Source organism: Trifolium pratense, linkage group LG6, assembly GCF_020283565.1.
Source record: "Trifolium pratense cultivar HEN17-A07 linkage group LG6, ARS_RC_1.1, whole genome shotgun sequence".
Lineage (NCBI taxonomy): Eukaryota > Viridiplantae > Streptophyta > Magnoliopsida > Fabales > Fabaceae > Trifolium > Trifolium pratense.
In genome coordinates, this window is record NC_060064.1 from 43,867,828 (window position 1) to 43,891,884 (window position 24,057).

Here is a 24,057-nt window from a genome sequence, read left to right on the forward strand (position 1 = left end):
AATCCAAAAAGTCCTCATTATGTCAGAGGCACACCAAAAGTGACAGACTGCTCACTTGTGTCACCGTATTTGCAGAATCAACATTCCTTAAGATGCAAATATGGTGACTAAATTTTGTAATAAGGAAACTTGGTGATGATGGGGCAACTACAATGGCCAGACATTAAAATTGGACCAAATATGACAAAAACTATGGTGCACAAGTCTCTCAAGTTGTGCACCATGCACAAGTAACCGAAAACACTAACGAATACTAATTTTATAAAATTCACCGTTGGATTGAAAGTTTATATAGTATAGGTCATCCATAAATTAACGGTTTGTGGATTTTTATGAATGATCTAAACGATATGAATTTTTCATCCAACGGTGAATTTTGTAAAATTCGTATCCGTTATAGTGATATGGCTAACTTGTGCACCATGCACCACTTAATTTGGCTGTGCATGTTAGACAAAGCCATCTAAAAGTCTAATATTTTTCACCACTTCTTGTATGTCATACAAAAAAATATAAACAATGTATTGATAAATTTTATTCTACTAAAAGGGTATCTATTTGTGTCGTCAAATTCCTGCCATAATTCAGAGGTACATCACCGCCACCACAAAATGCCGTTACCATCTTTAGTAATCAAAACCTTGCAGAGAAGAAATGGAGTGAAAAAATCAGGTTGGCCGAGGACGGTATATCGAAAATAAAGACATCTTTGCGTAGGTGTTGCACAATTCTAAGCTTTCCAAAAATCACTGAAACTAAAAATGCACCAAACAGAATCGTTATTTTATGCTAGTATAAAAGCTTGCAAAGGTAGAAACCAATATAACCATGGCCAACAACACTCCAAACAAAAAAAGATCTCCACTCCAAAGCTTCTTAATAGAACTTTGGTGGCAGAATTGAATTATCTACTTTGAAATAGAAAGCTACATCTCATAAAATTTGTCAAAAAAAAAATAACCTCATAAAACCTCTAATTCTATAGAGGTTAGTAACAGTGTAAGAACATATATCATACTATAGAGATCAGAAAATCTCTAATTATCTAAATGGCACATATGACATACAATGTCAGATTAGAACAGTTACTTCCAAGTTACTTCTCAGTTCTCACTAACAAGTTATATACCTATAGCAGTAACAAATAATGATGCTATGCATAGTCAAAGTTGTTTCATTCTATGATGTTAATAGTGGCGCTATAGCACGGCGTCAGACCACCTCTTCGCTATGCTATAAGGCCGCTTTCCGCTATTTAGAGAAGCGGAAATAGCGGCCGCTATTTGCAGGATAATAGCGTTGTGATAGCGGTGGCGTAGCGGATCGGTAGCGCTATTTGGCTGCTTGTTTTTGCGTTTCGAAATAAATCATAAAGTGAGGGGTATTTTGGACTTTTCTGCACATCATAAAGTAACCCTCACATCACATCAGCTTATTACTTTTATGCTTTATTTTAATGAGATGTCATTTTGAGTACTTCTAGTTCTAGAACTTCATGGAATGTTAAGTCTTTATTTAGAACCTATTTTGATGGTAAATGACAATATTTAGTATAATTATTAAGTAAGAAAGTCCTTTTAATTTTGTGTACTTTTCTATTTTTAGCATTTATGTATGTTGTTGGAATTTATGTTGAATTTGTACATGACCGCTATACCGCTATAGCATTTTTGAGGGTCGCCGCTATCTGATATTAACAACATATGTTTCATTTCACCGCAATATTCCATCAATTCCAAATCTCAAACTCCCAAAGCCAAAAATCTCTCTACTGATTTCCCTATTTTAATTCTCACCACAATCCTCTAAAACAGATTAAATCAACTGAAATTCTACAACACTTAAGCAATTAAACAAAGCAAGTATCCTAGCAAATTCAACTTCCCCTAAAATACTGTGAACAAATTCCATATTTATTTTATTTTATCCTTCATAATACTTCCCTTCATCTACGTCATCTAAATAACCCTTCACACAGTGAAAAGTAAATGATAATTCTGAAAGCAGATTTAGGACATATAGTTCTATAAATTGTAGATAGCTTTGCAATGTCAATTTTGTAGTAAGAATCAAAAACACCTTGTGAATTTTGAACTACCAGTAACATGATCTGTTAAACAGAACTCAATTCAACAGAACAAAATATTATCAGTTTGGCATCTTAATATAGATTATAAACACCTTAATACCCCTTATACAGACTTAAGCAAACAAACACAACTTATACAGACTTATGCACACAAACACAACTTATATAGACACGCAATCATTAAATCCCCCATCTTGTACTTATGATTCATATTTGGCATCTAATTTTATAACTTGGTTAACACCCAAAATAAGAAACCACATATTACTCTAATGCAATAAGCACAAGTAGTGCCCCTACTAGGAACCAGAACACAATTTCAAATAGTATACCAATACCTACATCATACCGTAGCTGCAAATACAAATTAGAAAAAATGAGAAAGACGAAAAATAGTATACCGGCAGCATACTGTAGCTTAATATCTTAATAAGGCTAGATATCAGGGGCAGTTTGCTTACACCTCAGAAATTTTAAATTTTCTATTTAAAAGCCTTGTAGCAATCATCTTGAAAGATTAGAAAACAAGCTTAAACTCCATTAGCTCCTTCAAGACCATCCAAACCTGCTATTGATCAAATAAAGTAATAAGTACAACAAGTAAAGGGTTTATAGATTCAAATGAACAAATATTCTTCTTTTCTTTCTATCTGCTTTCATGTAATACTACTTTTTTTTTTTTATCTTTCATGTAATACTACTAATAGCCAAATAAGGTACACTTGAATTTATATCTGCACAATAACAACCACATTAAAATTAAAAAAGATAAGACACATGTAACTATAATAAACCATGAATCATAAAACATACCCATCGTTGTCCAGTTCTACAACAACCATCTTGGATTGAGTTTCATTTCTCTCATAGGTTTTCTCCACACCAACAACAGTCAACATTCTCATAAGATCTAAAAAAATTAAGTCAACCAATAGTACGTCATTAATCAAAGATATCATGTAAACTATTATTGAATAACATAAGTTTAAACCCAAATAAGATAGTAAAACTCAACAACCAAATAGTCGGTGTCATATTGACCAGAAAAAATCTCAGTTTGATTACTAATCAAGTATAAGTTTGGTGGGACAAAACGATTTTCAGACATTTTAATTCTTGTTGCAAATTGGAAATTCAGCTTGTAAGGATGTCTGGTGGTTCTATATGAACCGATGTTCACCGCAACACCAGAATTAGAAATGACAAATACGCTGTCCTTCTTATCCTTTTGGCTAAAGTTAAAATCTTTCAAGGTGACTCACAGATCAACATTATGTCCTATTTTATTTTTAGTTTTTTTCTTTTCCGATTTACCTAATGTATCAATTTTAATTACGGTAAAGTAACATATACATATATCATATTGCTTTATACGTGTTATAGGTAGGGCAACTGTTCACAATACAATATACTCTACAATGGCAACAAAAAACACCGGATTGAAAAGTATTTTTGTAGAGTATATTGTATTGTGAAGAGTTGCCCTACCCATAACACATATAAAGCAATATGATATATGTTACTTTACCGTAATTAAAATTGATACATTAGGTAAATCAGAAAAGAAAAAAACTAAAAATAAAATAGGACATAATGTTGATCTGTGAGTCACTTTGAAAGATTTTAACTTTAGCCAAAAGCATAAGAAGGACAGCGTATTTGCCATTTCTAATTTTGGTGTTGCGGCGAACATCGGTTCATATAGAACCACGAGACATCCTTACAAGCTGAATTTCCAATTTGCAACAAGAATTAAAATGTCTGAAAATCGTTTTGTCCCACCGAACTTATACTTGATTAGTAATCCAAGTGAGATTTTTTCTGGTCAATATGACACTGACTATTTGGTTGTTGTGTTTTACTATCTTATTTGGGTTTAAACTTATGTTATTCAATAATAGTTTACATGATATCTTTGTTTAATGACGTACTATTGGTTGACTTAAATTTTTTAGATCTTATGAGAATGTTGACTGCTGTTGGTGTGGAGAAAACCTATGAGAGAAATGGAACTCAATCCAAGATGGTTGTTGTAGAACTGGACAACGATGAGTATGTTTTATGATTCATGGTTTATTATAGTTACATGTGTCTTATCTTTTTAAATTTTAATGTGATTGTTATTGTGCATATATAAATTCAAGTGTACCTTATTCGGTTCGTATGTCAAACTATTTCTATAATGTTGTAAATGTGAGGTGCTTTCTGACTTCTTCAAAAATCTAGTTGAGGCAAGGTTCCATTTGAAAGACGAGATGAAAAGGTAACACTAACAACTTCAACTAATAGATATGTTACTATAAAAAGAAAATAAATCAAAAGTAGACACAATCCTAAGTAAATTTAGCAATCAAATCCATTTCTTGATATCAATCAAATCAGCTGCACAATCTATGATATTCCTTAGCAATCAAAAGCAACAAAATGGACATCAACAACACACCAATGAACATATCAGCAACAGGTAAATGGTTATCTGATTCGGTACGAAAATTAAAGACATATTCACAATTCCTTTCTTCCAAATTCACAAATACTAGTAGTTGATGAATGCAGTTTATTTCCTGAGAAAAGCAACCTTAATTTCCTTGATGCTGATGAGAAGATTTTCTTTCACATGAGTTCAGAGTCCATTTCCACAACTCTCAGCAACTCATTGACTAATGAAACCCATTTTGAGTAGTCAATGCACTAGATTCAACGATTTTCAAATCCCCAATAAAACTCATGGTGTCCAAGGATTACCCATGATATAACAAGATACACGTAGTTTTGGCAACTTTCAGTTTAAAGTTTGCAAGAAATTATCATAGTAGGAAAATGGGATATGTTAGGATAGCCCTATTCATCTAGGGCTTCAAAAAAACTTACACATCAAGGAAGAAGCGTGCATCTGTGAGACACTTGATAGTTAGTGAACTTGAAAGTGTCCATCAAAAAAAGATTAATGACGTGATATGTCTTATTAATATGCATTACCTAAGTGTTTCAAAAAAATATGCATATCTAAGATTAACATGTGCAGAACAAATGGAATGCACACCAAATTGGATTATTGTTTTAATCTTCAATTTTCACAATGCAAGCGATAAAATTTAAGCAGCTACATGTTATTTTATCGATTTTAAGAAGCATTGTTATTAGTAGTAGTACACAAATATCTGCAAAAAATGATATGATGGATTGCGGTAAAAGTATAACCTGTTTCGCTTTCAACATGCCAATTGATAATAGTTCATTCATAATAGCTTCCCATATGATCTGGCCTCTGAAGAACAACCCACTTCCTTGTTGCTGTATAAAAATTTGTTTTGGGAAAAAAAAAACTCCGATCAAAATAAAACCAAATGTAACAAGTCCTTATTTGAATCTTGATATGAAACACACAGAACCACCAATGCCAAATAATAAATAAACTCCTGAAGTTTAGAAATTGCAAAGGTAAACCAATTCGAACCTCACTTTCTGGGTGACCAGCAAAGGATGAACCATCACAATAGCATCACTTCACCTTGTTCCAGTTAAAGAAATCTGAATAAGTTTGGCAGATCAAGCTAAGTAACATCACTTGTTCAACACACACAGAGTTTCCAACAGTACAAATCATTCATATATAAGGTTGAGCTTGAAGTTGAAAGCCAAAGCATACTTTGGCCAGTTTAAAGAAAATATCTCACCAGACTAATCAAAATTACAATATCAACAATCTACTATTTAGGGAATTTTGGATATACAGCTTAATCAAACACTTATCTTATAAGAGCATATATATAAGCTAAAAACAACTAATGAGAATAAGCTACCTGGAAAAGCTAATAAAAATCAGCAGAAAACAACTCAAATACTTAACATAAGTTATTTTCATATAATCATCGAAGCACTTAAGAAAAATCCAAATAAGTTCATCCAAAATGCCCCTAAACTTGTACAAAATAATGATATAGTATCACTCGGTCCCTATGTGAAAACACAATGATGTGGACATAACTAGATAGTAAATTGCTACAACATCAGATACACACTTGTTTAGATAAATAGCTTAATTAAGCCCCTATAGACAACGCACAAATCATAAAAATACTTATGTATAAGCTATTTCTATAACAAAAGAAAAAATAAAACTGTTTTCATAAGCTATCCTTGAGAGATTATTGTGGACATGTCATAATCTATTTTCATAAGCTCTCTCAAACAATCTCAAAAGTACTTATGCAAACAGTCCCAATTTTTCTTTTTTGACGAATATGCAAATAGTCCCAAATTTTTATCAGAGAACAATTAAGTATTGAGCTGTCTTCTTTTTTATGTGAAAGGAAGTACTGAAGTGCGACTAACAAGTAGATTATAAAGGCATGTATGTTATATTATTATATGTAATTTTACCAACCAGGATTTTGAGAAGGAACAGAGCTTAGTATACCTGAAAAAGGAACCAATGTATCCATATACTTGGATGATCCCAAAGCAGTCATTTTTGTATAAGAACATGACGATATTGAATTGCACAACCCTCCTCCCTACACCCAAAATCCAAACCAAATCAACAATATTATTATTATTATTGTTATCTAAACAAAACCCAATTCCACTATATATAAACAACAACAACAACAACAACAACAACAAACCCAATTGCTGAAGAATTTTGAAATTCAATAACAGCTAAAAGAATGCCTCAAAATGGATAGACATCCAATCACCTTTTGCCATCACCTTCCAAAGATCATATTCAACAGCATACCTCAGCGGATTATCACACTGCATTTTCTAATAATATCCTATCCAGTTCAGCTGCACATCCATCTACATTCCCCACAACAGGTTTTACAAAATGATTCCACAAGTCAGCATCAACTCCAGTGGACATGGCTGATGAAACTAACTTGTTGATTTCCCGTTTCATTCCACCTGAAAGCAAAAGCCCATCAATCAACATTAAGTAGGTTGATTTGTTGGGCAAACACCCATTTTCCAACATCTCCTCCAGAATTCTTATACCCTCTTTGGCATTTCCAACCTTACAAAACCCTTTAATCAACATGTTATAGGTAAATTCATTAGGAGCAACACCCTTTTCCACCATTTCATCCCACAACCTCGCAGCCTCACAAAGCTCCCCTCCCTCGCACAATCCAGCAATCAATGTGTTATATGTCAAGAGACTGGCAACCGATCCCTTCCCAAACTCATCAAACAAGTTCCTTGCCTCCAATACATTCCCCTTTTTGCAAAGCCAATGTATAAGTGTACTCACAACGACAGCACCATTGAGGGTAGAATTCTTCCTGGAAACCTTACTCCACACCTCGCAAGCTCTCTCAACATTCCCTTCCTCACACAACAAATCAACAACCATACAACACAGCACCGAACCCGGATCACAATCCTTCTCAAGCATATCCTCAAGCAAATTAACGGCTTCCCCGGATTTCTTCTCCTTGCAGTAAGCCTGAATCATAACACCATAAGTAACCTCATTGGGTTCAACCCCATTCTCCTCCATAATATCCATTACCCTAATTGCATCCACCAATTTCCCTAACCTACAAAATCCATCCACCAAAACAGTATAACTAGTCACATCAGGATTCCACCCTCTATCCAAAACCTCGCGAAAAACCCTCATAGCACCATCCATATCACCCCTCCAAACATACCCACCCAAAACAGTAGTATAACTAACAACATTAGGAACCAAACCCATCCCAGGCATCTCATCCAAAACCCTAACAGCAACTTCAACCTCATTCCCTTTACAAAGGGCCTTAAGCAAGATATTACAACTAACAACATTAGGCAAAACCCTAAACCTATCACTAGAATTCTTAAACACCAAAAACGCCAAACGATAACGCTTACTCTGAACCAAAGAGTTCAACAATGCATTCAGTGACCTAACCGAGGGTCGAATCCCATAAGATTCGATCCTCAGAAAGGTTTTGAGAGCCCGTAAAGGCTTTCCAGCAAGTCCGTAACCGCGAATCACGGTTACAAGAGGTTCTTCACCGCAGCAAATATCGAATTGCTGCGGTGAACGTCGTAGGTCGGAGAGGAGGGATTCGATTTCGGTGAATCGGCGGAATCGAGAGAGTTTGAGGAAGATTGCTTGGTAGGTTTGGGGATTGTGGGAGAAGCGAGGACGGTGGTGGTGTTGGGCGTGGTGGAAGATTTGAAGGGAGAGGATTGGGTCATGTTGGTGGGAAATGAGGGATGAGAGTAGTTTAGGGTTTAGGCGGTTGGGCCAGGGTTTGATTGGAGGTTGTATTTTGTAGGATTCTGGGAGGGAAGGTGTGGTGGTTGTGTTGGCGGCGATGGCGGCGGAGATTGCGGTGGAGAATGGGTAGTGGTGGTGTTCGGCGGGAATTATGCGTCTGGGAGAGAACATTGTTGACAAAGGGAAATCAGGATTTCACGGTTAAACTTAAATGTTTAGAGCAATGATTTAGAAAACTAATAAAATGTTAAAGGAAGGAAAAGTAGAAATAATATATTGGAATTTGTGAATTTAATTTTTTAAATATTAAATTAGTTTTTTAATATTAAATGCAAATTTTTATATTTAAAATCTTGTGTCTTTGGTGCACATATTAACCTGACTCATTCTTTAATAGAGACGACCATAAATATGATTTGTTGGACACACTCAAGAAATATAATAAAAAATAAAGAGTAATCAGTCAATTTAGTTCATAAACTATCATTCTCTCATCAATTCAGTCTCTAAACTATTAAAACTAACTAAAGGGCCCATAAACTAATTTTCATCCATCAATTTTAGAGTCCTCTGTTATCTTTTCCGTTAACTGTTCTTTAAAACCCAAAAGCTACCTTTACGTTTATCTCTCTCTCTTCTCGATCAACTCTCTCAAATCATCTCAATCTTGAACATAATTTTTTTTTAACAATAATTGAAATACATAATACATATAATTAATGTGTCAACAAAAATACATATAATTAAGAAAAACGTGGACCATAAAAAAATAAAAATAAACAACATTACATAATTGATATAATTTAAATTTCGTTACGCTAATGTCCAAAGCGTTCTCATATATTCTCCATTAAATTCATTTGAAGTTGTCGATAAACTCGTTTTTCACGGATATTTGCTCTCCTTTGTAGTCTTGTTGCAAGATTCGGATGAGGACCGTTAAATGTTTCAGTTGTTGCAATGTTATTATCCACATTATCATACGAGTAATCAAAATCACCTCCATATGTGTGTCGTTCGTCTTCAACGATCATGTTATGTAAGATGATGCATGCATATATTGTATACTTAAGGGTTTCCATATGCCAAGCACGCGCTGGGCCGCGTATAATTGTAAATCAAGACTGAAGAACTCTTAATGCTTGCTCCACATCCTTTCTTGCCGATTCTTGATGTTGGGCAAGTAGTTTTCTTTTTTCTTCTTACGGCATTTAAATTGTCTTGACAAATGTAGCTCACTCGAGATATATACCACCAGCTAGATAGTACCCCATGTTATATGGAGTACTATTAACTATATATTGCACCGTGGGAGCTTGTCCTTCCAAAATATCGTTAAATACGTTGGATTGATTTAACACGTTAATGACATTGTTTGAACCCACATAAATTTTATGAACATACATATCATTAAACTGAAATAGTTCCTATTTCAACTTAACAGCTCATCATACATGTTTTTTTTTACCGATACAAAATATTTATAGTCGTTATAAAACAACAAATAAAAAATTTGGTGAGGAATAAATGATTTCTACTGAATTTCTCTTCTCTTCATGTTTTTATCTTCGAGTTCATTTTCATAAAGCCAAGAATATGCACCATATAAGTCTCCATCATAGAATGCATCCAACTACATAATTTATTTATACTTGGGCAAGAACATTATAAAAGCTTCAATTTATAGATGGAAATTGTATTTCTTCCAAAGATGGACTTAGTACCTACTGATTCTGGGCTTCCTTTCAAGATTTCTCGCCGTCAATTTCCTATATGCTTATGTTTTGTAATGACAATTAATAAAAGCCAAGGATAATCAATGTCCAAGGGTGGATTGTACTTACTTCTGCCAGTTTTTACACATGGTCAATTGTATGTAGCCATTCAAGAGTGACAACACAAGTTAATTTTTTCTTTACCTAGGCTTACATAAGGGATATTTTCTTCTGCTTCTCTACATTCAACACAATATGGGTAATGCTCTTTTCTGCTTTGCATCAACTTGGATGGTTTCGAATCCTGGAAATACAAATGCTCGCAATTTTCCGTGCCATGAATGTTCCAAAACCTTCAATATTAAGAAGATGATCAAAGATCACGCAAAATCTCATAAAGGAAAATTCAATTGTCACAAGTGCTCTCGAACCTATGCACTGAATGATGACAGAAATTCACACATGGACAACGAAGAATTAATATGTAGCAAAAAATGATCCAGTGTTGTTTTTTTGTTTGTTTTAAATACATGTTATTGTTGTTGTTGGTTTGTCAAAAAAAATGATGTTGTTTTGGTTTTTATTTTTTTATATTAAATGTAATGTTTAAGTTTAGTTGTCTCAAAACTCTTAATATTAATGATGTTTTTTGCAGTAAAAAAAAATAGTAATGATGTTTTAATGGCGTTTCCTATCATTATTTATTTCAAAAAAAAAAAAAGTGAAGACTTTTAGAGATAATAAAATAGTTAAAAAAATTAGTAAACAAAAAATCGTTAAAGAATAATTTTAGAAGTAAATGAGAAAGAAAATTCACTTTTAATTTTAGAACAAAAAATTATTTTAGAAGTAAAAAAAATAAAATATAAAATATACCTTTAGTGTAAGAAAAAAAAAAAGCTCTTTCATAATATTATACTCCATAACAACAACAAAAAGATCAATAAAAAATTAATGTAAAAACATACATGTAAATTACAATATATGTTATAGTAAAACATTGTTTAAATATGGTTAAATTCGTAAAAATAACACATTTCTTACACATTTATCACTCTAAAAACTCTTTTTAATTTCATGTTTCTTTATCAAGAGTTCCTATTCATATATAAAGGGAAGGAGGGAGTAAGATATATCCACACGTGAAAACAAGCTTGTACGGGTAACAAGATTTAGATTTTCTTCAACAAAATCTACTCCACAGTTCATCCCATGTTTTTGGTTCACTGTCACTAGTATCTTCCATATTATCAAGTAAGTAAGTTTTTCCTCCTCATGCTTATCTCTTAGATTTTTGTTGAAAAACAGTTGTTTTTTTTTTTAAATAATGTTGAAATACAGATTTATTAAGAATAAATAATTTTCTCATGATTTTTGTAAAAAAAAAAATTACTCATAGAATTTGGTTTATGATTAGTCCGAAAAAAATTTAGTCCTAAAAATTTGGCTTTTTAAAATAATTTGGGTTTTGATTTAGTCTTAAAAATAAATAAATAAAATCCATCAAAAGAATTTGGCTAAAGTCAATTCTAATGTCTACTCTATGTAACACAAGTTAATATTTTCTTTACGTAAGCTCACATAAGGGGTATTCTGCTTCTCTACATTCAACACAATATGGGTAATGTTTTTTTCCTACTTTGCATCAACTTGTATGGTTTTGGATTATGGCAATACAAATGCCCGCAGTTTTTCGTGCCATGAATATTCCAAAACCTTCACTAAGAAGAAACTCAAAGATCATGCAAAATCTCATAAAGGACAATTCAAATGCCATAAGTGCTCTTGAACCTATGTAGTGAATGATGACATGAATGCACACATGTACAACGAAGAATGTAGCAAAAAATGATTCAATGTTGTTTTATATTTGTTTTAAATAAATATTTTCGTTGTTGTTGTTATGTCAAAAAAATAATATTGTTTTTGTTTTGTTGGTTTGTTGATTGATCCTCCATCTTTGTCCATCTTGAACAAAATTTATTTCCTTAGAGCTCACCTAGCAGGTTAAGGTGTTGGTTCTGAATTCTGATACCAATTGTAATTCTGTTCTTGGCAGGACATATGTCTTACACGATGTCTGGAGCTACTGTGTATATTGCCATATGTCTCAGACTACTGGTAGGCAGGATCAATTTAAAAGTATTGAAGTAAAATACTAAAACAATAAACGACACGAGTAATTGTTTACCCAGTTCGGTGAAAATAACACCTACTCTAGAGTGTCAATCCAGGAAAGTAAACTCACTACTTCAAATTAGTACTTAGTCTTACAACCAAGGTTGTCAGAACCGGACCGGTCATCGAACCGGCGAGCTCACCGGTTCAAGGTTCAATTGGTCGGACCGGGTTCAATCGGGGTCGAACCGTTTTTAATTAAATATATATTTTAATTAATATATAAATAAATATATATGAATAATTGCTCAATATTTCATAATTTCACACAATAAAAAGATAAAATATCACAAGTCAAAATAAAATAAAATTTATAATTCAAACCAAATGAAAAATAGATGAAAAACAAAAACTTTTCCTATTCCTACGACGTCGTTGTTTTGTTTCAGATTTTTTTTTAAAAAAAAAAATTAAAACGACGTCGTTTTGCCCTATTTTTTTAAAAAAAAAAACTGCAAAACCGCTTGAACCGCCCGGCCGGTTCGCCGGTTCGACCCGGTCCGACCCCGGTTCACGTGTTTTTTTGCCGGTCGGTTTCCTATCCGTTTTTTGCTCAAAACCGAACCGTTTTCATGACCGGTTCACGGTCCGACCGGTCCGACCGGCCGGTCCGGTCCGGTTTTGATAACCTTGCTTACAACACACACCAAAACTCATTGGTGTGTATGCCTTTTCTTAATCCTAGTGTTTTTCTACCTAAGAGCTCACTGCCCCTAGATATGAGTTATTGCCCACCTTCCTCTAATCACTATCGCAAGTGATCGAACTTCTTCTTTGTCGTTTACAAATAAAGTTGAATAATCATTCAACAACAATATACCAACCTAGCAACTAAATACTTCACTCCTTAATCTTCAGCTGCTGGTTATAATCTTTGCACAGTGGGCACAAGGTCTTTGACTCACAATCTTCAGTTATTGCTCATGCTTAAAAACGTATGCTTGAGTATCTATTTATAGGAACACTCCTCCTCTTGATTGTAGATTATTTGAGTTGCACGCTAATAGAGATTTCAGTTTAAAAACAAACTTTGTTTTAAAACTTACTTCATCAGATAAAAGATTCAAGTTAATCTTTCTGCAGCTCTTCTTGATTGTAGAGATTTTGAGATGCAAGCTCTAGGATTCAGTTTTAAAACAAACTTTGTTTTAAAACTTACCCCATAAGATAAAAGATTTAATCTTATCCTTTACCAAAGTTAGTTGTGATCCCTAATCATATCTAACACATAGGCTTGATAACAAACTTTGTTATCTTACCATTAAACAGCTGTCCATCGTGAATTCGCGCCTTGTAACAACTTTTGAGAGATTTGCGCGCTTTAGTATAAGTAACGATGTCACGCCTTCAATTCTACGGCAATATGTCCTACACAATGTTTGGGACATCTTATTTTAACATGTTGCATGTTCATATACTTTGCCCAATAATCAGATGTCCGATACATTTGTTCAACATGTTGCAGCTGCACATCCTGTTCTTGCACAAGTTGTTTTAGCTTTATAATGCAGTCAATCTTATAAGAACTACAATGAGGATCATGAACTAAATTCTATTGAAAATTATAGTCAACACAATGATTTTCTAAATGAAATGATGCAATTGCTACGTAATTAAAGTTGCTTTGCAAAGTGAAATATTATAGAACCAACAGTCCATACACCTGAATATGTAAAAATGATGAGATACGAATCAATTTTCGTGTGAATAGAAAATGTTGAAATACAAATATTAAAAGTTTTTCATTGATTGTGAAGAGAAAAATTAACCTGAAGTGAAATCAAAATATTTTTCCTACTTGATTAAGTTTATTAGCACATGAAAGATTCAACTTATTTGAAAAATGTGTTACGATATATTTATATATGGCTCACTTGTTAGTGTGGATTATATAAAACTCTTTGAATTGTTTAATTTCCACGAGACATAAAACTATTGAAGAGATGACTTAATAAAATGAATAAATCTCTTTGTGTATACATCCAAGGTGTGTATTGTATAACAATTTTAGTGAATATTTCTAAATGAGAAATATGGAAGACGTCATTTGTCAGTTTGGAAATGAATTTGTCATAATTCATTTTTATGATGATAATATAAAATTGATGAGAACTCCTGAAGAGCTCTTGAAATCTATTTATTAAAGAAAAGTTTGAAATAAAATATGTTTGATGATAAAAATTTGTTTGAAATTGCAAACTTTGTATTTTAATTAGCAAAACAATTTGATAATAACAAGAATAATTTGTTGTCACTTGATGTGAACAAAGATCATCTCATGCCTCAAGAAAATGACCAGTTACTTGAATTGATCTTGAAGTACCATATTTTAGTTCGGTTGAACACTATTGCATTTTGCTAATTATGAATGTGATGATATCAATAAACTCAAAGATATTTGAACAAAGTCAAGTATATAATTTGTATCTTAGAGATATCATCATCCAATTATGTGGAAGTTTTAGTACTACATCCAGAAAGTTGAAAATGTGGTTTTATTGAGGTTTGTGATTCTACACATACAAAAAACTTGAAGAAGATAATATCGCATCAACGACTAATTCAAAGAAGAGTATATTAAAGGAGAAGAATCTGATTTTTCTACAAAGTTATTGCCAAGTAAAGCTTTTGATCAACTATATAGAAGATTAATTGGTCTTATTCGTCTCAGATATAATTGTCTTCATAAGGGGGAGATATAATTTTGTTCAGCACTCTTTTTTCCTAAATCATGATTTTGTCCCATTAGGTTTTTAACGAGACAGTTCAAAAACAAAGGATGTTGTACTCTTTTTCCTTCACTGGAATTTTTTATCATTGAGTTTTTTCTAGTAAAAGTTTTAATGAGGCATATCCTCAATGAACATCCAAGGGGGTGTTATGAATATTATTAGTGGATGTCCATATATGTCATTTGCTAATGTAATTGGCCCATTATATTTACCTATATATATAAACATTATGTATCATTATATTGCAACCCTAATCCTAGTAGTGAATAACACACCCTATTCATTCTCTCTTCTTCATCTATATTATTGTTCTATTTAGACCGGTTTATAACAAAACATTAATTATTAATTAATGGAATAAAGACTTTGATCCTTTTGGTTATCTAATGTGTGGAGTGATTAATCAAGATAGGTCATTAATTAAAATATCACCAAGAATTAACGATCCAAGAATCATGAAAGACATTAAACAAATAAGAGTTCAAATCAAATAGTTCACAACGTTCACATCAGAAATTTAGAATCTTTGTACAAAAATTTAGAAGTTTCAATTAAAGGACTTCGATGAGAAATATGAACATCAGAATGTTCGTATATAGTTCAGAAAGTTCATCCTATAACTCATGAGAAGTATGAACATTATGTGTGTTAGGTGGATACTTATCCAAGAGATAGGTCACCTAAACATTGTAAATTAACATTCCCATCTATCTAGTGTGCAAATGCGGGGTTGAGTGAAGTGCATATTTCTATAGTGTCAAATGTGACTTATAGGAGCTTGTGAACCTGCTGAGACTTAGACAATATACAGGTTGTAAAAAGTTTCACAGTGACACATGTATTAGGTGCAGGAGTTGAGAAGTTTCTCAAACATCATAGTGAAAAATCTCACCAAGGGTGAGACTATAGCCGACATTTAAATTCTTAATAAATCTAAAAAGATGAACCATCTCTTATAAAAAATCCGAAGGAGTATATACTAATATAAAATTCTATAAAATCCATTTTTGCAAAATACACTGCCTTTTGAAACCATGCATGTACTATATGTGTATTGGCAGTATGTGAAGGTGTGATCATCCTCAAAATACACTTACCTATTCTTTCATTCACACAAAAATTTTATTTATTTTTTAAACAAAAAAGTTGATTTAATTACCACATGTCCATTTTGCATGAGAGAAAAGAAAACTCGAAATTGATGAATAAAGGACAACCAGTACACAATAAATAGACTTTAAAGATATAACAGGATGGGACCATATAGTATCAATACACACAACTTTCCTGTTTTACATATTTCCATACAAATTCAGCATTAACCTTAGTTATATCATCACTAAAACTTATGTAAATTATAACAACTTTCAATGTAAAATGAAAAGCACTTAAACTAAATAAGTGACATTTCATTATATATATGTGATCTTCTAGGACACACATTAAGTACACTTAGGAATTTTACCAAAAAATATTGCATTAATTTCTATATATGATTCTTTCGCATGGTGCAATGCAACCAAAAGTCCTACGTACAACACTAGGTACTCTTGGTATATTAGATGATAAATTTCCCTAAGAAGCACCATATAATATATATAGAGATTAATGTCCTAAAGTATTAATTAGGTTAATAATGTCATATCACATAGAGTTTTGAATTTTGAGTTACTAGTCTTCTTTGATTCTTGTTGTTGAGAGTGGGAAGAGATCAAGAGTCTTGAGAGGTTTAGTGCAACATGAAGTTTTTGGTTCATGATTAACATTATCCATAAGTGTCCAAGTACCATAGTTGCTTAATGCAATATCTTTCTTCTCCACCAAACTTTGATGATTATTATAACCATTTATCCATTTGCAATTCATTGCTCCTTGTGATGTGTTTGCAGTTGCAGCTACTGGTCCCTAAAAACATATGAAATGAAGCATAATTTAACTTTTCTATGATCACTTACATAATTAAAAAAAAACTTCAATCATGGCTTAAGGATTAATTGAATGAATATTCCAATACTTTTGTAATGGCCAAGTGGCATATTGTTTTCATAAATTGCATTCATAACAATAATATGTAGACCACAATGCAAGATGATAATTTAAGTCATGGTTTTAAATTACCTTGGACGATCGCAGTTGTGGTTAAGCTGCGAACTTTTATATTGCAAAAAAATATTATTCAAAATTGCAGTTGTGATGTCGTTACAGATACCTCAAAATTCTTTATAATGCAGCTGCAATTGCGGTTGCGTAAGGAAACTTAAAACCATGATTTTTTTTTTGTGGTGACCATATATTTTTTTAGTGATCCTTAAAACCATGATTTAATTAAATCAACAAATGCCATGCATCAAATAATTAATAATATAAAGGACAAAAAAAGTAACCATCACAAAGCCTTTCTACATGCAAGTTTGAAAAGGAAAATTACCTGAAAAAGAAAGCTAGGTGAGTTAAAAAATGAAAAGTCTTGTGCATTAGATCCAAAAGGGTAACCAAAAGTACTACCAACACAATGATTACTAATCATATTATCATGATTGAGTTGATGATAATGATGAACTTGTAGTTGTTGCTGCTGTTGTTGTTGTTGTTGCTGCTGCTGTAGCTGCAGTTGTTTGTTAAGTTTCCTTCTAAGTTTCTGCCTATCCCTAGCCTTATGATTCTGAAACCAATAGAAAACATTTTTTCCTTCTATTCTACCATAGAAAGAAAGGTGAGTAGTTATTTGCTGAATTTGAGAAGCACTAGGAGTTCTAATTCCACTTCTATACAGTTCTTCTAAAATCATAAGCTGTTCAGTTGTAGGGCTCCATCTTGATGAACCTGGTGGAGACATAATTGCTTTTTTTTTACTTCTCAGTTTTGGAATTAGATTTTTGTGATGATAAGATGAGAGAGTGAAAGGGATGTATAAATAGAGAGACAGAGAGAAAGAAACAGTAAAGTAATGTAAAGAATGAGACAAAATGGAAAGAGAGATTATACATAAGGGTAGTGTGGTGAATTAGATAGGTAAAAAAAGTACTATGTCTCATATGCTGATGTTCCTTTTAGAGGAGCATTCAAGTGAGGTTTAACAGTTTATGCACAGAGAGAGAAAGAGAAAGAGAGAGATAAATCAAGATAACTGATTGTGGTTCTATGAGTTATCATCACCTTATTATTACTATTAATTTTTGTTTTTTTGTTTTCTAAACAGAATTAATACTACACTTTTTTTATGAGCTCTCTTGTTCAGGGAATCTGATAATTCAGAGTTTCACTGCAAGGTAACTAAGTCTGATCCAGGAATATTTCTATCAAAAATCAAACTCGAATTTTTCTGAACAATTTATTTTAAGAGGAACTTATTAATTATTTGAGTTCAATATATATCTAATAGGAAACTTTACACTCTTTTCACTTTAGTTATAAGCAGCACTATCTCTTTCCACTTATCCACAATGTACATTGCAATAGTTACTTTTAAGAGCTATATATGAAAACACTCTTCAAACAAAATTTTATATATATAGTTTGTCTCCATATAAATTTTATATGATTGTGTGTGCCAAAGTTTTATATCCATATTGATGTTGTCTTATAGTACTAAATTATTTTGAATTAAAGAATGATATATAGTGTGCAGGCACATTCCTTGTCACATTGAATTTACTTGTCTCCCTAATCGGTCCACCTCTTCACTTTTCTCAAACAAAATATTTATACAGAAAGAAGTTCAATATAAAATTTGTGTCTATAAATGTGTAATGTGTTGGCTGTATATAATTTATGAAAGTATCAAATTATAGAAGATCTTTGATGTTGTCTTCTATTAATAATATATTAGGGATTATACTTAAAATGAATGTTTTGATAATTTTGATGATTATATACTTAAAAAATGTCTCACAAATTCAATGATAAAATTGAATGTTTACTCTTAGGATGCGTTTAATCTGTTAACAAATAAGGGATTGAACATGACAACTTCAGTTGTACTGCATTCGATTTTAAAACTTTTCATGATATTGGACAAACTGTGGGCCAAAAGACAGGACAAAAATTGAAATTCTTGTCTCTCACTGAACCACGGGACAACTTTTTGTCCTTGCACAAATTGTCTAAAATAACAAAATAACATTTTGTCCAACAAACATCGTACAACATAAAATTTATTCAATATCTTAAACATTTTTCCTGTGTTGTTCTGCCTTGTATTGTTCTGTCCAGAACTTATATTTTGCAAATCAAACGAACCCTTATGCAACTAAAATTAATATCTTTAATTTTCTATAGACGCCTTATATCCTCACATATCATCCACAACTAACTAGAAAATCCACCATGGACATTAGAACTTGTTATGAAATCTCAGTTGCAAGATGGTCTGAACAATTGTTTATAAAGTAGAGGTAATATATTCACTTTATAAGCCAGTTTTATAGAGTTGAGTTAAGTCCAATACTCAATTTTAAGAGACTAATCTCTGAGTCAGATTCGAGCTGCCAGTAGTAATAATATGACTTTATATATAACTTCTAAAAACCAAATCATAATCTTATACAAAGACATTTATAAATGCATATAAAATGTTATACTTTTATACCTTTATTAATAATAATTTATCTTTCTCCGATCAAAAGGCAAGCTAGCAGCCCCACTTCTGATTTTTTTTCTCATGCAAATTTGAGCTAATTCTTAGATAGACAACTCAAAAAATCAATATTCACAATTCTTTTCCTAATAAAGTAATAATGTTATCAACTCTCTTATTACTTTTTTTCATTGTAATTGCACCATCATTAATAATGAATTAATCTTTATCAAAGAATCTATAAAATATATAAAATAAGTTCTTTCATTTTAACTGAATTCTTTTCATATGCAGCAACTAACACTTAATAGCCTAAAACTCATGTTTAAATAGCCTAAAACTCATTTTCAAATAATTGATTGTTAGTAATTCTCTCAATACTAAATTGGTAGTACTATTTTGTATTATATGATATTTATTCTTTGGATAAAAGTTAAAAGAACATTAAATATGAAGAAATTTGTGATGAGTAGTAGCATTATTTGGAGTTACTAGTAGCATATAATTATATATAAAGTACGTACTGAAATATATACATATTTTGTAAGAGAACAGTGTTAGAGACAATGGTACTAAAGGGTGAGACTTGGCAAAATGGCAAGTCATTGACAGTCACAAGTGTGGGGTCTCTGGTTATATACATGCATGCTATAGCTTAGTCCTTTTTATAATGCTGACATTTTTGAAAACGCAAGCATCGAACAGTTAGTATCCATAAATGCATGTAACAGACTGTCCAATGCCTTGTCTTTTTTTAGTGGACTTGTCATACTCTGTCAACATTCTCTCATTTTCATCTCAACCGTTCATTTTCTTTAGTGCATGTGTGTGATCAATGATCAAGTGAAGTCAACCACATACATGTTTAACCCATTTGAGTCGGCGTAGTGATGTTAGCTTGAAATCTTGAAGTATGCTTATCTCAAAGTTTCAAGTTTCAATTTTTCTAGTGTCAATTTTGATGAGCTAGTGTCAATTTCGGTGAGCTAGTCTATATAGAATAAAAAACTCTAGCTTTAAATGAGATTCCCGCAAGTGAATGATCAGATTAGTGCTCTCGGACTAGTCGATCCTTAGACTGGATATGAGTTTTTAACCTATTTGGGTCGGTATAGTGATATTAGCTTGAACCTTGGAGTATGTTTCTCTTAAAGTTTCAGATTCGATTTCTCCTTGTGTCAATTTTGGTGAACTGGTCTATACAGAATAAAAAACTCTAGATTTAAATGAAATCCTCACAAGTGAGCCGTGAAATTAGTACTCTGATATTAGTCGGTCATTAGGCTGGACATCGAGTTATAAAAAAAAAAACACATATATATTTTCTCTTTCTTGAATATGTCATCTCTTATCTCATCATGTTCTTGTTTACGTATTTCGTTACTTGCTACAGTTTTTCTTGTTTTATGATGCTATGTAATGTCAATGTTTTTGTTAAAAAAAGTCATAATAAATCTTTGTGGGGCAATTTACTATAGAGATTCACTGGAGTGTTACAGTTTTATAAATATAAATAGTCTATAAAGGGGAAAAATGTACATGTTTTAGTTTTGGGGTGAATATGGACAAATCATGGTGGCTGAAGGTAACTTTAACAATAAATTGGTTGGCTGAGGGAATTATAAATTAGATTCAAAATTAGTACTAGTATATCAATTATTGATTTTGTATCTGTGTTTTATTTGGAGTAGTGTTATTTGAACACATAAAAATGTTGTCCCGGGTGGACAACAATTTTTTTCTATCTATGCACGCAAATTGATGCAGGCCAAAAATAATAAAAAATAGCAAAAAGGTGGCGGGCCCCTCGTTTGTTGTTGTTGGACAACTTTTTTTGTTGTCAAAATAACATTTCTCATTTTAAAATCCGGATCGGCCTGATTAAAAAGTGAATCAGTGAAATTCGGCCGAGTTTGCTGTCAAACCGGTGAATCGGTGCTAGCGACACTAAACTGGACTAATTAATATGATGCTTGAATGCAATTTTATAAATACCAATTGGGAATTTAACATAGGACCTATTGAGTGATGTTTCTAAAGTTTACCGGTTGGCCAGATATACGTATGTGAAAATAAGTGTAGGGTGAGTTTCCATTTCGTGCCTCAGGATTTTGAGATTTGAAATATTAGTTATATATTACTCCATCCGGTCCTATAATTAAGAAAATTTATATTTTTTAGATTCATTGTGAAATGAATGTATCTAGATTATAATGTAGTCTAGATACATCCATTTTACAATGAATCTAAAAATATAAGTTTTCTTATATATATGACCGGAGGGAGTACTTAATTAGTTATATATTATCAACAAATAATACATGTGCGACAACTTTAGCTGCATGTAGAACTTTGTCTGAAGAGTTCACTGAAATAAGGTTTCCAGCTCCTAGGATCGATACACAAATCGATACTTGTGTATTATTAATCTTTAGTGGTAGAATGTGATTTGTGTGTCCTTGAGGTTCCAAGTTCTTTGCGTAAATCGGATTGAAGGTGTGAAAATATAAGAAGGGGGTTGAATTGTGTTTTAAGACAAACTAAAACTTTTTCAAGTTATATAGCTTAGTTCTTGTTTACGACGGATTAGACAACACAATAACAAAGATAAATAGATCAAGGGAGAGAAGATGGACACAAACAATTTATACAAGTTCCCCTCACAAACCGAGAATACTCAGTCCTCTTGCACTTCCAAGAGATTTTTCACTATAATCACACAAGATTTCAAATGTTCAAGCACACAACAAGAGACTTCTAACCAATGCTCAAACACTAAGCAAGAGACTTCTCAATCTTAAAGATAAATAAAGAAAATTGTGATAATACAAAGCACTATTGAACACACTTAACTCTAAAATACAATGAGTTGATACAAACTTCAAAGTATTTTTGGTATGATTGAAAATCAAGGGTTCAGAACTTGAGTGCATGTAATATCAAAGTGAGTGTGCAATATATATGATCAATGAAAACGTATTCGTTAGTTTGGTCTTCAGAAAGGAGTCTTGTATTTATAGGCAAAAGATACGCTCCATTTGGAAGTAACCGTTGTGCAAAGATAAGATGCCAACTGAGGGAATTTGGTGGTGAAAGGAACAAGTTTCTTCAAAGTGGTAGTAATTGGTCTCTACTACTTCGTTCCTTGAAATATTGTATACACCAAACAGAGTAATATAGTACAGTTGACTCCAACGCTCCTCCATAACAAGAATAGGGGTTGATACGCTTGATTATCCTTTTATTTTCCTTATGCCAAAATAGAAAAAGATATCTTTACTTAGTTCCAACGTTCTCTGAAAAGTTCTGGCATGATAGCTACTCATCAACGCATATATGCTGATCATATTCCGATGGTTTATTGCTTCTAATGAACAGTTGCCTCTGAGTCATCAATCTTCTGAAGGTCAGGAGCCTCTGATCATCCAATCTTTTGAAGCCTTTTAGAACTTATCTTCTTTTCTTAAGATCTTGATCGATAAATGTTAGAATTTGCTTTTGAGATCCTGCACACTTAATAAAAAATATTAGTACTACAATTGCACATTTAATACTTATTGTTATAATCAAAACTTATAGCTTAAAATTTGGGGCCTTAAAGAACCAATTTTGTTCGAACATGGATATCTTCTGCATGCAACTGCAGAGATTAATCCCTCGAGCTTTGTGAAACCCAAATGGATGACAAACTCTCCCTAAGAGTTTTAACCCGCATGCCCAAACCAGAGATTGAATTCATGACCTTGATTAAGCTAAAAAACATGTGTCATCTCATCTAAGTGTTCTTATGCATACGTTCAAGTTCAATTCTCACACTTCCTTTTTTCAGTTCAAATTAAATTAGCATCAAATTTGTAACTGATGTATTTTTTATGCAAAATTAATGTATATTTATTAATCATTCATATATTGCAACCTTTTAAATTGTTCCCGAATTCATTTAGATCATTTAATTCTTTTAATATACACATAGATATTTGACATTCTACATACACCCAATTAGCCAATCCAAATAATAGCATCGGAATACATATAGAAGAAAAAAAGCGCCGCAAACCAATTAAAATATCAAAATCAAACCTATTAATTTGATTCGATTTTATTTTTGAAAAATACAAAAATCCAAACTAATAAAAAATTCATTAGTTCAAATATTGAATTCACAAACAAAAAAAACAATCCAAACAAATTCAATTACACCCCTACCCGTCTCCCACACAAAACATAACTTGTAAAAAAAAGAAAAAGTGAAAGGCTCTGCCTAAAAGATTCACAAGTTGTTTGTCTGATCTCACTTCTTCAATGGCTAAAGGTTCCTCTTATTTTTTGAGTTATTAAAAAACTGCTCCTTCAATAAGCATTCTCAATTTTTTTTTACAATGAAGTTGGGGATCAAACCGGAACCTCTAATATATTATTCAAATATTTTATCATTAAATCAAATATAGTAACTTAGCATTTCTCGATTTTAAAACACTACTACTTTGTAACAATATATTTAATTTAATTAATTAATTTACTTTGATAAAAGAAAAATAATTTACTTACAAAAA

The 24,057-nt window shown here is 32.1% G+C and overlaps 2 protein-coding genes across 15 annotated transcripts; both read right to left on the reverse strand.

The window, feature by feature from the left end:
- Positions 1–494: 494 nt before the first annotated feature.
- LOC123888017 (pentatricopeptide repeat-containing protein At5g16420, mitochondrial) lies at positions 495–8,554 on the reverse strand. 14 transcript variants are annotated; one of them, XM_045936954.1, is made up of 6 exons: positions 6,790–8,496; positions 6,510–6,606; positions 5,547–5,620; positions 5,291–5,383; positions 2,491–2,654; positions 495–755 (listed from the first exon to the last, which is right to left on the reverse strand). In XM_045936954.1, the coding sequence occupies exon 1, from the start codon at positions 8,472–8,474 to the stop codon at positions 6,843–6,845; it is 1,632 nt and encodes a 543-aa protein (XP_045792910.1). In that variant the 5' UTR covers positions 8,475–8,496; the 3' UTR covers positions 495–755; positions 2,491–2,654; positions 5,291–5,383; positions 5,547–5,620; positions 6,510–6,606; positions 6,790–6,842. The 14 variants fall into 14 exon arrangements, with proteins under 14 accessions (XP_045792910.1, XP_045792915.1, XP_045792908.1 ...); XM_045936960.1 differs by lacking the exon at positions 495–755 and adding an exon at positions 1,677–2,443 and having other exon boundaries at positions 2,551–2,654; positions 5,547–5,600; positions 6,790–8,554; XM_045936948.1 differs by lacking the exon at positions 495–755 and adding an exon at positions 1,677–2,443 and having other exon boundaries at positions 2,551–2,654.
- A 7,912-nt stretch (positions 8,555–16,466) lies between these two features.
- LOC123888019 (WUSCHEL-related homeobox 3) lies at positions 16,467–17,860 on the reverse strand. The gene is made up of 2 exons (XM_045936962.1): positions 17,357–17,860; positions 16,467–16,833 (listed from the first exon to the last, which is right to left on the reverse strand). The coding sequence occupies exons 1-2, from the start codon at positions 17,762–17,764 to the stop codon at positions 16,600–16,602; spliced, it is 642 nt and encodes a 213-aa protein (XP_045792918.1). The 5' UTR covers positions 17,765–17,860; the 3' UTR covers positions 16,467–16,599.
- Between the last annotated feature and the right edge of the window lie 6,197 nt (positions 17,861–24,057).